This window comes from Berghia stephanieae, chromosome 5 (genome assembly GCF_034508935.2).
Source record: "Berghia stephanieae isolate SIO BIC M18660-M18661 chromosome 5, UCSD_Bste_1.3, whole genome shotgun sequence".
Taxonomy (NCBI): domain Eukaryota; kingdom Metazoa; phylum Mollusca; class Gastropoda; order Nudibranchia; family Aeolidiidae; genus Berghia; species Berghia stephanieae.
Window position 1 is genome coordinate 39,809,309 of NC_088364.1, and position 14,069 is coordinate 39,823,377.

The window sequence follows — 14,069 nt, forward strand, 5'->3', positions numbered from 1 at the left end:
CTGTTTGAATTCATTTCAAATTAGTGAATACTTTTCGTTCTACCTTCTGTCACGTCGCCACTTATTATTATAATAAGCTGATTGATTTAATCTTCCTCTTCCTCACTCACTTCTCTCAATAACCTATGCCTTGACGACAAGGCCACTCCATTCCTCATATCACTTATATTCTAATTTTAACGAATTTATATCTTGCTATCGGGACTTGGTGGAAAAAAGCACGATATGATATCACGAATGATCAATGGCCAGTCGGGCAAAAAGCTTAAATGTCCGTGAATCTGAGAATAACCACAAAAAGTCGATCAGACGACGTTCACAGGAGCAAGGATTGAGTTGTTGTCCATTCAATACTGAAAAAGTATTTGAAATTAACCGCATATGTACAGTCTGTAAAATAGTAAAACATGAGCTTCTTCGGAGAGATAACAGCATGAGTGGAAATGATTGCTTGGTTTCAAGAAAAGATGAAGAATGATCCTGATTGGATACACCACATATGAAGCTAATTTTTATCTCAATAACAACATCGACGGTCATTCAACTATCTATTGGGGTAAAAAAAAGTAGGCCAGATTCAGTGAGCCAAATATCATTACACAGTTGATGTTTGCGAGCGAACTTTGGACAATTTTGTGGAACGTATGGACATTTGTTTCGAGTCGAAAATGGAGACCACTTACTTCGACTGAAGTAAAATTCAACAGAAACAAGAATCATCTTAACAGCCCACATTATTAAAGGTATAGTAGTGTTATACATTGTTAATATGTTGTGTTGCGAGCTTTAGTAACATTTTGTTATTTATTGTTATTTTGCAGTTGTTACCCTAAAAGTAATTTTGTCAACTGAATAAAGTTACAGTGGTGACCCCGACGTCAGGATTGAACACAACCTTCCTTCAACATGCCAACCAATCAGGATACCCATGAAGCCAACGCAGTGTCCATCAAACTACCAACCTTTTGGCCACAAAGAGCTCAAATTTGGTTCGTTCAGGCCGAGGCACAATTCACAATTAAAGGAATCACAGCTGACGTAACTAAATACAGTTATGTCACAGCATCCCTCGACCAAGACACTGCCACCAGAGTTCTCGACATCCTGACCAACCCACCAAGCACTAACAAATATGAAACCCTCAAACAAAGACTCATAGACAATTACAAACTTTCTGAAAGAGAAGCCGCATCTCGCATCTTAGACATTGGTGGTCTGGGTGATTCCAAACCAAGCGAACTATTGGACAAAATGCTTGCCATAGTCCCTCCAGGACAAGAACCAGGATTCCTTTTTAAGGAAGTTTTTCTACGCCAACTACCAGCAGAAGTCCAATCCTTGGTAACTCAACAGGATTATCCGACCCTCCGGGACCTGGCCAAAGCGGCAGACAAACACTTTATGTCCACCGGAGCTACCATTAATGCAACAATGAAAGGAGGCAAACACAACAAACGAGATGGACCACGCCATCAACACAGTAAGACACCCGACCCGGATTTGTGTTGGTACCACCAAAAATTCGGCAAACAGGCTACAAAATGCACCACTCCTTGCAAATTTTCGGAAAACTGGACAGCCGGCCACCTATAAGCAATATGGTGGCCGGCTCCAAGGACAACCTTCTGTTTGCATATGATAAACAATCTGGCCGCAACTTTCTGATCGATACAGGAGCTGAGATCAGTGTGTTACCGGCTTCAACAAACGACCTTCGCCGCGGACAACACGGGTTCCCGTTAGCAGCCGCCAATGGTACACTCATCAAATCATATGGACAACGTAAACTGTCCTTACACATAGGATCACACCAGTATGAATGGACATTTACACTGGCAGCCGTCAACAGACCAATTTTGGGGGCAGATTTCCTTCGGGCTCATTCACTACTCGTCGATCTGAAGGGCAATCGCCTAATGCACAGCGGCACCTATGCTTCAGTCTCACTCATGACTTCACAGCATACAGCCCCACACATCTCAATCATCACAACTGACGATGAGAATCAGTTCACTCAGCTGTTATCTACACGGCCAGCACTCACTTCGCCCACGTTTTCATGTCCCACAACAAAGCATTCTGTGGAACACCATATAACCACAACGGGCCCTCCGGTACACTCAAAAGCACGTCGTCTGGCACCAGACAAACTAGCAGTAGCAAAATCGGAGTTTGACAACATGGAGGCTCTAGGAATCGTACGTCGTTCCAACAGTCCGTGGGCATCGCCTCTACATGTGGCACCTAAACCCAACGGAGGTTGGAGACCATGTGGAGACTACCGCAGGTTAAACGGTTCTACTACTCCAGATCGCTACCCGATTCCTCACATACAAGACCTCTCAGCAAGACTATCAGGTTGCAAAATCTTCTCAAAAGTCGACCTCATTCGCGGTTACCATCAGATCCCAGTCCACGAGCAGGACATCTCCAAGACAGCAATCATAACCCCATTTGGCCTCTATGAATTCCTCCGGATGCCCTTTGGGTTAAAAAACGCTGCACAGACTTTCCAGAGACTGATGGACACAGTTTGTCAGGGTTTGGACTTCACATTTGTTTACCTTGATGACATCCTCATAGCTAGCAAAAATGCAGAAGAACACAAAAAACACTTGAATGCCCTTTTTGATAGGCTAGAGAAATATGGATTAGTGGTGAATTCAGACAAGTGCATTTTCGGGGTGAAAGAGATTGATTTCCTTGGACACAGGATCAGTTGTCACGGAGCAACTCCTCTTCCAGCGAAAGTGGAGGCAATTCGCTCATTCCCCACCCCTACAACAACATCAGGCCTACAGGAATTTGTTGGCATGGTCAATTTCTACCACCGTTTCGTGCCAGCAGCAGCTCAACTAATGCAACCACTTTACAAGGCATTGGCTGGTCAAACAAAAAAATCTGCACCCCTTCAATGGACAAATACCCTACAACACGCTTTCAAGTCAACAAAAGAAGCCTTGGCCCAAGCAACTATGTTGTCCCACCCGCAGACATCAGCTCCTACTTCACTGACAGTAGACGCTTCTGATATAGCGATGGGGGGAGTACTAGAACAAAACATTGACGGCCAATGGAAACCTCTCGCCTTTTTCAGCCGCCAGCTTCGTCCTCCGGAACAGAAATACAGCGCTTTTGATCGGGAGCTCCTGGCTGTCCACTGTGGCGTTCGGCATTTCCGTTACTTCTTGGAAGGACGAATATTCACCATTTTCACGGATCATAAACCACTAACATTTGCAATGAACAAGGTTTCAGAACCATGGTCCGCACGCCAACAACGACAACTATCTGCCATCTCAGAATTCTCAACTGATATCCAACACATATCAGGAAAAGACAATCCAGTAGCTGATGCGTTGTCAAGAACAACAGTAGAACACGACACCTCAGACGACTTCGGTCTCAGTGCGATTTCTGAGGGAATAGATTATGAGGCCATGGCAACAGCTCAATTGAATGATGAGGAGATCCAATCACTACGCACCTCAGAAACATCCCTGCAACTGAAAGACATTTCTTACGGGACTAATGGCACTACAGTTCTCTGTGATATATCGACCGGAAGAGCACGGCCAGTGGTTCCCAAATCATGGCAACGAAAGATGTTCGACGCCATCCATGGTCTTTCACATCCAGGAATCAGAGCTACCCGCCGACTAATTTCACAGAAAATGGTATGGAAGGGAATGACCAAACAGATCAATGCATGGGCAAAGACCTGCACATCATGCCAAAGGGCAAAAGTACACAGACACACGAGGGCGCCCCTGGGAGAATATGAAAAACCCAGCGGACGTTTCAGCCATGTCAACATCGATTTGGTTGGACCACTGCCCCCCTCACGTGGTTATACATATCTGCTTACGATGGTGGACAGATTTACCAGATGGCCTGAAGCAATACCCATTACCAGTACTGACACAGAAGAAATAGCACGAGCATTCATCGCACACTGGGTTGCTAGATTCGGAGTACCAGAGAACATTTCATCAGACCGAGGACCACAGTTCACTTCACAGTTGTGGTCAAACGTGTGCACACTCCTTGGTACTCAAATCAAACAAACAACAGCTTACCATCCCCAAGCAAATGGATTGGTTGAACGTTTCCACCGCCGCATGAAGGAAGCCATTCGAGCGAAACTAGAAGGACCAAACTGGATTGATCAACTTCCCTGGGTGATGTTAGGTATACGTACCGCCCCAAAAGAAGACCTCGATACCTCGTCGGCAGAACTCGTATATGGGGCACCTATTACAGTACCTGGAGACTTTGTTCCTGGTCCGGATCCCAACACCAATACTCCTGAAATGTTGAAAAACCTCCGTGAGAAAGTGGGTCAACTTCGTCCAGTTCCTCCGTCCACGCATAAAAAAGCAACAAGCTTCGTACCACGGGACATCAGCAAAGCTAAATACGTGTTCATACGTCATGATGGACATCAAAGACCACTCCAGGCTCCGTACACAGGACCGTATAGAGTTCTAGAAACCGGTGACAAAGTTTTCAAACTACAAGTAGGAAACAAAGAAGACTCAGTCTCAATCGACAGACTAAAACCCGCACACTGTGACATTGATCAACCTGTTCAGGTACATGAACCACCACGAACGGGAAGACCGAAGAAAGCACAGAACACGAGAAAGAGTAAAACGGGTGCAACCAACCAGGAGAAACGTATGATCTTTCCTGATGAGGAAACGTTGCAGACCGAATCCAAACGCACTGAAAGGGGACGATTATCCAAACCCCCTGATCGGCTGGATTTATGACAAATGAACAAAAGCTCTGGCGGGAGCTATGTAGTGTTATACATTGTTAATATGTTGTGTTGCGAGCTTTAGTAACATTTTGTTATTTATTGTTATTTTGCAGTTGTTACCCTAAAAGTAATTTTGTCAACTGAATAAAGTTACGGTATATTTTTGTTTCATTCATTGTTTGTCATGTGACACTGAAAATCGTTTCAAACACTGCATTCAAAGCTTCTCATATTTGCGTGCATAATGGCGTTTTCAGAAAAAAAGCAGTACTTTTACTCACTGGACTGTTGATCATTATTGAATTAAAATAGCAATAGAAATCTAACACAAAACGAAACTTTTTAAGATGGCGGATCCTTTGAAAAGTGTTACAAGATTTTGTGATAATATACCGCTAAGTTATTAAGTTTAGTAATCCTATACTATTTTTTATCAAACATACTGTTGAAAAGGAAATTACTCCCCAAATTTTGCAAAAGATAATCTCAGATATTTGTTTTTTTTTTTGTTTTTAAGGGTTTTACGGCGCTTGCAACACATTAAGGTCATATCAGCGCCAGTAAAAAGGAAGAAAATGGGAAAGTAAAAAGTTCTAGAATGACAATTAAAGCACCCAAGAAAAGGTAAGACAAAGGGGAATTGGTTCAAATAGGAAACAGATGTAGATTCCAAGAGCAAACTATCAAAGTACTTCGTTTGAGATCACCTAAAAGTCTCATCCAGACACAAGCACAGGCCCCCACTAAGAGGAACACACTCAAATGTTTACAAATTATATATAACACGTAAACAAACATAATACAGTTCATAACAGAGAGATGATTTACAAGGAAAAAAATATCATCTCCCAAAACTAACTATAATACATTTGACTGTTTCCCTCTCAGTCAGGACATCCGACCAGGGCCAGGAAAAAACCAAGCAACCTCATACCAAGACAAAGACAGAAAGCATGTTGGAAAACAGCCTAAAGGGGATAGAAGACACAGTATGTACCTCCCTGCCCACTGTGGAGGTAGGGAACCCCACCCAGTCTCAGATATTTGGAAATCAAATTACCAAGAGAATGGAGTGTTGGACTAATCGTCAAACTGCTCAAAAACAGATTGTGGAAACTGGCGCGGCATCAGGTTCACAAGAAAAAATATTTAGCAGAATAATTTTGAACAGTATGAACAGCAATCGAACCGAATCTCAGAAACTGCAGGCAAGCAGGATTCTGAAATGGCCGCTCATGCTCTGACCATATATTCACACTAAGACAAATAACGGGCGCAAGAAGGGAATTCATCTTTATTTGCAAACTTCATAGACTTTGAAAAGGCCTTCGATAGTGTAGAGTGACTCAAGGTTTTAATATTGGCATAGCAGTGAAGCAAGGCTGCAATTTGTCTCCTTTTCTTTTCTGGCTTGCAATCGACTAGGTGAAGAAGGAATCAGTAGACAAGAAAACCGGACTCAGCTGGACATTTATGGAGACACTGGATCATGACTTTGCAGATGACATTCTACTCCTTACCCGCAATTTCACGGATGAACAGTCTAAAATACAACCAGGGCTGCAATTTCATTAAAGTCAAAATGAGGAACATTTTGGGACAGAATGAGTTTTGTTTTGTTTTTGTTTTTTTTTAAGGGTTTTACGGCGCTTGCAACACATTAAGGTCATATCAGCCCCAGTAAAAAAGGAAGAAAATGGGATAGTAACAAGTTCTAGAATTACAATTAAAGTTCCCAAGAAAAATAAGATAAAGGGGAATTGGATCATATAGATATATAGATTCCAAGAGAACACTATCAAAGAACTTAATTTGAGATCACCTAAAAGTCTCATCCGGTCACAAGCACAGGTCTCCAAGAATTGTTTTTGTTTGTTTGTTTTTAAGGGTTTTACGGCATATGCAAAACATTAAGGTCATATCAGCGCCAGTAAAAAGGAAGAAAATGGGATAGTAAAAAGTTCTAGAATTACAATTAAAGCACCCAAGAAAAGGTAAGACAAAGGGGAATTGGTTCAAATAAGAAACAGGTGTAGATTCCAAGAGCACACTATCAAGTACTTAGTTTGAGATCACTAAAAGTCTCATCCAGACACACGCACAGGTCTCCACTAAGAGGAATACACTCAAACTCAAATGTTTTACAAATCGTATATAATATAAAGAAAACATAACACAATGCATAACAGAGAGATGATTTACAAGGAAAAAAATATCATCTCCCAAAACTAACAATACATTTGACTGTTTCCCTCTCAGCTAGAGTATCCGGCCAGGGCCAGGACAAAACCAAGTAATCTCATTCCAAGACAAAGACAGAGAGTGAGTTAGAAGACAGATATAAGGGGATAGAATTAGAAGACACAGTAAGTGCCTCCCTGCCCACTATGGGAGGCCAGGAACCCCACCAGGTCTCCACTAAGAGGAATACGTTTTGTTGTTTTTGTTTTTAAGGGTTTTACAGCGCTTGCAACACATTTAGGTTACATCAGCGCTAGTAAAAAGGAAGAAAATGGTATAGTAAAAGTTCTAGAATTACAATTAAAGCACCCAAGAGAAAGTAAGACATAGGGGTACTGGGAACAAATAGGGATCAGATGTAGATTCCAAGAGCATACCACCAATGTACTTAGTTTGAGATCACCTATAAGCCTCATCCGGACACAAGGACACAATCCAACAAAGAGGAATACACTCAAATGCTTACATTATACATTGAAAATAACAGATAAAATAATACATAACAGAGAGATGATTTACAAGGAAAAAAATATCATCTCCCAAAACAATAACTCTGCATTTGACTGTTTCCCTCCCAGCCAGGACTCCGACCAGGGTCAGGAAAAAACCAAGTAATCTCATTCCAAGACAAAGACAGAAAGCATGTTGGAAAACAGATATAAGGGGACAGAAGACACAGTATGTACCTCCGTGCCCGATATGGGAGGTCAGTAAGAGGAATACACTCAAATGTTTACAAATCACATATAATATGTAAACAAAACATCATACATTACAAAACAGAGAGATGAGTTACAAGGAAAAAAAAAATATCTCCCAAAACTAACGATACATTTGACTGTTCCCCTCTCAGCAAGGGTATCTGGTCAGGGCCAAGACAAAACCAAGTATGTACATGTAATTTGTAATCTCATTCCAAGACAAAGACAGAAAGCTAGTTGGAAAACAGATGTAGGAGGATAGAAGACACAGTAAGTATCTCCCTGCCCACCATGGGAAGTCAGGAACTCCACCCTGGAGTTTTGTTTAGTATCATATAATAACTCTGTATTCTCATCTTTTATTGATAATACATAAGGTCCTTCAGAGACATGAGGCCCATGGAGCTGGAGTTTATCCCGGTTTCTATAGCGTGAAGCGGACAATAGCAATTTCTAGCTATCCTTTGGATAGGACACTAGTTTACCACTACCACAATGTACTTTACCCCAGCTCTAACAGACCCAGCAATCACTGCTGTGGACAGGGGGGTCAGAAAAAATCTCGACTGCACACGGGATCGATCTCAGTCCCTTTGCGTGTGAATTGAGTGCTCTACCAATTGAGTTATCAGGACCCCCTTGATAATGCATATGTAAGAGTAAATTTTATGATTTATATATTGCATGCCATATCTATTGTGCACCTGGAGGGCTACTGTATGGGACAGGTGCTATATAAATAAATTACATTATTATTATTATAACCTAAAAGTCCCACCCAGACTCAAGCAAAGGATCACGCTTTGAAATGTTTGAAAAATTTACAAAACTACTTTACATTTATAAACTATAAGTATATAACGAGAGATGAGTTACAGAGGAAAAAAACCCATCACCTCTCAAAAAAAAAGGTACTCTGCTTCCAGCTAAGATCCCCATCAGGACTAGGAGAAAACAGAGCAATCTTAATCTACAAACAAAAAGAGCAACATGAAAGGGAAAAAGAAGTATTGGGGATAGAAGACGTCCTAACAAAGTGCTGATTGTGACACCGATCACTCCTTGATTTCCACAAGGGTGAAACTGAAACCAAAGAAATTTCATCACTCAAAGAGAAAAGGCCTGCCCAGGATCAACGTCAGCAAGACAGTTTACCCGGAAAAGAACATAGAGTTAAATGAACAAATTGAGGTGACTCTCAACACAGCTCATAGAAAAGCAGAACGAAATGCAGAGGACAGCAGGAACTCTCTTAGAAACGCCATTTACAGCACTGTAGTTCTGACTACAGTAAAAAGGAGTGAAAGAACAATGATCGGTTTGAAGCCAGTACAGTGGAACCTCCCGATAACGACATGCCACAGGACCGAGTTTTTATGTCGTTATCCGGAGGTGTCGTTATTTAGAGGTTTCCAAGATGGCGGACAAAGTGGGCGGGACCAGTTTTATTAACCACGCCACAACAATACCATTTTCAGTCTGCAGTTTATCCGGGCTGGGGACCGGCATGTGAACAGCTGTTTGAATACAACGGAACACATGGCCGCATTAAAAATGTTTTTGTTTTTTTGTTATTTTGTTGTTTTTTGTTATTTTACTTTTATTTTTGTTTCTCTCTATCCATTAAAAATGTAAAAAAAAGGTTCATCATCCTTGTTATTTTGTTATGAACAAAAGACTTGTTTGGCTTGAAATAATCCTCTATCACTGTTTGACGTTTGGCACTGGAAATGATAGCAGATACTTTGTCCTCCTTTGGGATGAGCATGTCAAATAATTGCGCACCGCTGTCATGTTGCATGGCAAAAGTTCTGAGAGTTGTTAGCACCATAACCGCTTCACTGGATGTCAAAACAGGGAGTGGAGCATCGCCGTCAAGATTATCATCGTCTTGATTTTCTGTTGGTGTCTTTGTCTCAAGGATATCTGTGACAATGGAATCAACCGACACTTCAAAAGTGGATGCCATTCTCATTGGACCAAATGGTGGTAAAAGCTGCATTCTCATTGGTTTCAAAAGCTGCGTTCTCATTGGTTCAAGCAGGAATCGGTTTTATAAACTTTGAGCATAGGTACTCGGTATTTTTACTATCATATCTACGAAAACTGCCAAAATGATGTCGTTATTCGGAGGTTTTATCAAAAAGTGCGTCGTTAATTGGGGGGTTTTTTTTACTGATCTTAAATAGAAAAAAAATCGGGACCAGGGGTCAATGTCGTTATCAGGAGGTTGTCGCTATTCGGAGGTTCCACTGTATTTCAGAAATGGAGCCAGCCATTGATGCCAAGCGCAGCGTACTTGTCAGCTATTAGCAAAGCACAGCAAACAGCATGATATTGCACCAACGACTACTGGCTTTGTTGTTGGACAACATCCAGCAAGCGTTGGATGGTGGCTACATCAGGGTCATGTCCGAGGGCATCAAACAGGCGACAGGAAAACCCACAAAGAAAACTGCACCTCTTAAATCAAAGACAGAGGAAGTCATCACAGACAGGGACAAGCAGATGGGAAGATGGTAGAGCAATACCGGAGAAAACTCAGTCACTCAAAAAGCATTAGATGCAATTGAAGAACTGCCTGTACCGGAAGAGCTAGACACTGAACCAATTATGGAGGAGCTCGGTAAAGTATCTGATGCTCTGGCCCGGGGCAGAGTACCCGGTGGAGACAGCATTCCACCCGAGATCATCAAATATGGAAAGCCAGCCCTCTTGGAACCACAACATTAACTCCTGTGTCTTTGCTGGAGAGAAGGTAAGGTACCTCAGGATATGCGCAATGCCAAGATTATCACCCTCTGCAAAAACAAAGGGAGACCGCAGTGACTGCAATAACTACAGGGTAATCTCTCTACTGAGCATTGTGGGTAAAGTCTTCACGCATGCTGTCCTCGCTCAACTGCAAGTCCTCACTGAAGTATCTACCCAGAGTCGCAGTGTGGCTTCAGAGCTGAGAGGTCGACAGTGGACATAATTTTCTCAGTACGTCAGCTCCAGGAGAAATGCAGCAGATGCCCCTCTACATTGCATTTATTGACCTGACAAAGGCTTTTGACCTTTTCCAGCTGCTAAAGAAGATTGGCTGCCCTCCACAGCACCTCAGCATCATTGTCTCCTTCCACGACGACATGAAGGGCACCATCAGCTACGTCGGTGAAGCCTCAGAACCCTTCCCCATACACAGCGGCGTGAAACAAGGCTGTGTCTTTGCATCGACTTTGTTCGGTATATTTTTCTCCCTACTGCTGAAGTTTGCATTTGAACAGACCTCAGAAGGAGTCCACTTGGACATCAGAAATGATGGGAAGCTGTTCAATCTGTCACGGCTGAGAGCAAAGACCAAGGTCCGCAAAGTCCTCATAAAGGAAATGCTATTTGCAGATGATGCAGCTCTATGCTCGCAAACCAAGGAAGACCTTCAGCAGCTGATGGACAGGTTTCTCCACATATGCAGGGAATTCCGGCTGACATTCAGCATCAAGAAAACAAATGTCATGTGTCAGAATGTCCCCTCTACATCAGCAATTCGCATTGACAAGGAGCTAGAAGTCACTGATCACTTCACATACCTGGGCACAACCATCACCAGCAACTTCTCACTTGGTGCAGATTAGACAAGCGCATTGCCAAAGCTGCCGCTGTCATGGCACAACTGAGCAAGAGAGTGTGGACCAGCAAGCAACTCACTTCAAACCACAAACTCAATGTCTACCAGGCGTGCTTACTCGGTAGCCTCAGTATGGCAGTGAATCCTGGACCACATATGCCAGACAGGAGAACCGACTGGAACACTTCCATATTCGCTATTTACCGAGGAATTTTCAGTATCAGATGGCAGGACAGATTCTCCAACACTGCAGTGCTAGAAAGAGCGAACTCCCTCAGTATAAATCTCATGCTCTGCCAGTAACATTTGCGATGGCTTGGTGACGTACACAGGATGGACAATCGGAGCATACCCAAAGACATTATGTCAGGTGAACTAGCTTCTGGATATCAATCAACCGGCCGTCCAGTTCTGTGTTCCTATGATGTCTGCAAAGGAGACATGAAACTGACGCATGGGAATCGCTTGCTGACGACTGCAGTGGCTAGAGACATGCAGTGAAGGAGGGAGTGAAGAGAGGTGAGGAGAGGAGAATAAAGAATTTGAGGAGAAGAGAGCAAGGAGGAAAGAGAGGCAGCAGAACCAAACACCTAACACACAGTCAAACTACGTGTGCAGCAACAGCAGTAGAGACTGCCATGTAAAGATTGGGATGCTGATGAGACAGACCAAAGTCATACAGGGTGCAAACCATCGTTTCTTGAGACATAAGGATGCCTACTACCAACTACTACTATAAAGAACATAACAAGAGATGAGTTACAGGGAAGAAAAAAACATCATCTCTCTGCCTTCCAGCTAAGATCCGTATCAGGACCAGGAGAAAATGGAGAAATCTTAATCCAGAAAGAAAAAGAGCAACATGAAAGGGAAAACAAGTATTGGGGATAGAAAATATAGCAAGTGACCTTTCTGCCCACCCTGAGGGGTCATAAGACCTCAGCCTATGATTAAGGCTTTCTTATTCCCAGATTTGGAGAATGGTGATATAAGACGTAGTACATTTCTGTAAAAGTGGTGTGAAGAGAGGTGAGGAGAGGAGAATAAAGAATTTGAGGAGAAGAGAGCAAGGAGGAAAGAGAGGCAGCAGAACCAAACACCTAACACACAGTCAAACTACGTGTGCAGCAACAGCAGTAGAGACTGCCATGTAAAGATTGGGATGCTGATGAGACAGACCAAAGTCATACAGGGTGCAAACCATCGTTTCTTGAGACATAAGGATGCCTACTACCAACTACTACTATAAAGAACATAACAAGAGATGAGTTACAGGGAAGAAAAAAACATCATCTCTCTGCCTTCCAGCTAAGATCCGTATCAGGACCAGGAGAAAATGGAGAAATCTTAATCCAGAAAGAAAAAGAGCAACATGAAAGGGAAAACAAGTATTGGGGATAGAAAATATAGCAAGTGACCTTTCTGCCCACCCTGAGGGGTCATAAGACCTCAGCCTATGATTAAGGCTTTCTTATTCCCAGATTTGGAGAATGGTGATATAAGACGTAGTACATTTCTGTAAAAGTGGATCACCTCGATCTACTATCTACCCATTGTAGGAATAGATTACAGATGACTGGGTTGCCTGAATAAATAATTCCTAATTTAATTGTCTTGGGAGATCTCATCAGTACCTAGTTGTGGACTGAGTCAATGTTTTGCATAAAAGCCCATAAAATAAAATAAAAAGCAAAGAGATAACATTTCTGAGAAATAAGAGTGTTAAACAAACCTGAAAATAAATGTAATATAGTTTATTAACAAAATTTGGTGTGTTAACCATTAAAATAAAATCTCTAGAATATTTTTCTTCAAATATTGAAGGACTATTATGGACACCACTCATAATCACAGAAAAAGACAAAAACTGATGCACTACTTTCGTAATTTCAACATTGTCCACATTCAGAAATAACAATCTTCTTTTTAGTTTTGCCATTTCCAGAGCCAAAGCTTTCAATTTTCTTGACAACTTTCATGCTCCCATCATTCTCCACGACTTCTCCAAAAACAACATGCCTACCATCAAGCCTGTAAGAAAATAGAACAATTTCAATTAAAATCAATAAAATAGATATGCATACTTTACAGTGCATGTCCATATTCAGTCAATGGAATCACGGGTGCCAGAACCTGATTCCAGATTTGGCTAACCCTCGATACCTGAAAATAATTCCCTTCATAAAGCAGATCTAAAACTTACTTTTCGTTGTATGCTTTGCTACGTAGTTATGCTATACATGCTGGGATAAAACATAAAGAAATCAGAATAATCAATCATAACAAAATCTAACTGGTTGTTGTAGTAGTGGTGGTAGGAATGAAAATGTGGTGGTGGTTGTTGTTTTAGTGGTGATAGGAATGATGATGTGGTGGTGGTTGTTGTTGTAGTTGTGGAGGTAGGAATGATGAGAGTATTGTTGGTGGGGATGATGTGGTGGGGGTGGATGTTGTAGTTGTGGAGGTAGGAATGATGACAGTATTGGTGGTGGGGATGATGTGGTGGTGGTGGATGTTGTAGTTTTGGTGGTAGAGATGATGTGGCGGTGGTGGTTGTTGTTGTGGTGGTAGGAATGATGTGGTGGTGGTTGTTGTAGTAGTGGAGTGGTGGTAGGAATGATGATGTGGCGGTGGTTGTAATAGTAGTGGTGGTAGGATTGATGATGTGGTGGTGGTTGCTGTGGTAGTAATGCTAGAGATGATGATGTGCTGGTGGTTGTGTTGTAGTAGTAGAGGTGGTTGGGATGATGAT

General features: G+C 42.2%; 2 protein-coding genes across 4 annotated transcripts in view; one reads left to right on the top strand and one right to left on the bottom strand.

Annotated features, from left to right (window-relative positions):
- Window positions 1-906: 906 nt before the first annotated feature.
- On the top strand, window positions 907-1,593 carry LOC144973941 (uncharacterized). The gene has a single exon (XM_078916831.1). The coding sequence runs from the start codon at window positions 907-909 to the stop codon at window positions 1,591-1,593; it is 687 nt and encodes a 228-aa protein (XP_078772957.1).
- A 4,448-nt stretch (window positions 1,594-6,041) lies between these two features.
- LOC144972902 (uncharacterized) overlaps window positions 6,042-14,069 on the bottom strand; it is a 37,278-nt gene continuing 29,250 nt past the window's right edge. For all 3 annotated transcript variants that reach the window (XM_078914702.1, XM_078914700.1, XM_078914701.1), the window contains exon 5: window positions 6,042-13,348. In XM_078914702.1, coding sequence (XP_078770828.1) covers window positions 13,207-13,348 — 142 coding nt within the window. In that variant the 3' untranslated portion in view covers window positions 6,042-13,206. The remainder of the gene's footprint in view (window positions 13,349-14,069) is intronic.

Excerpts from the sequence above, each read along its gene's own strand:
- LOC144973941 (XM_078916831.1), top strand. The coding sequence starts at position 907 with ATGCCAACCAATCAGGATACCCATGAAGCCAACGCAGTGTCCATCAAA.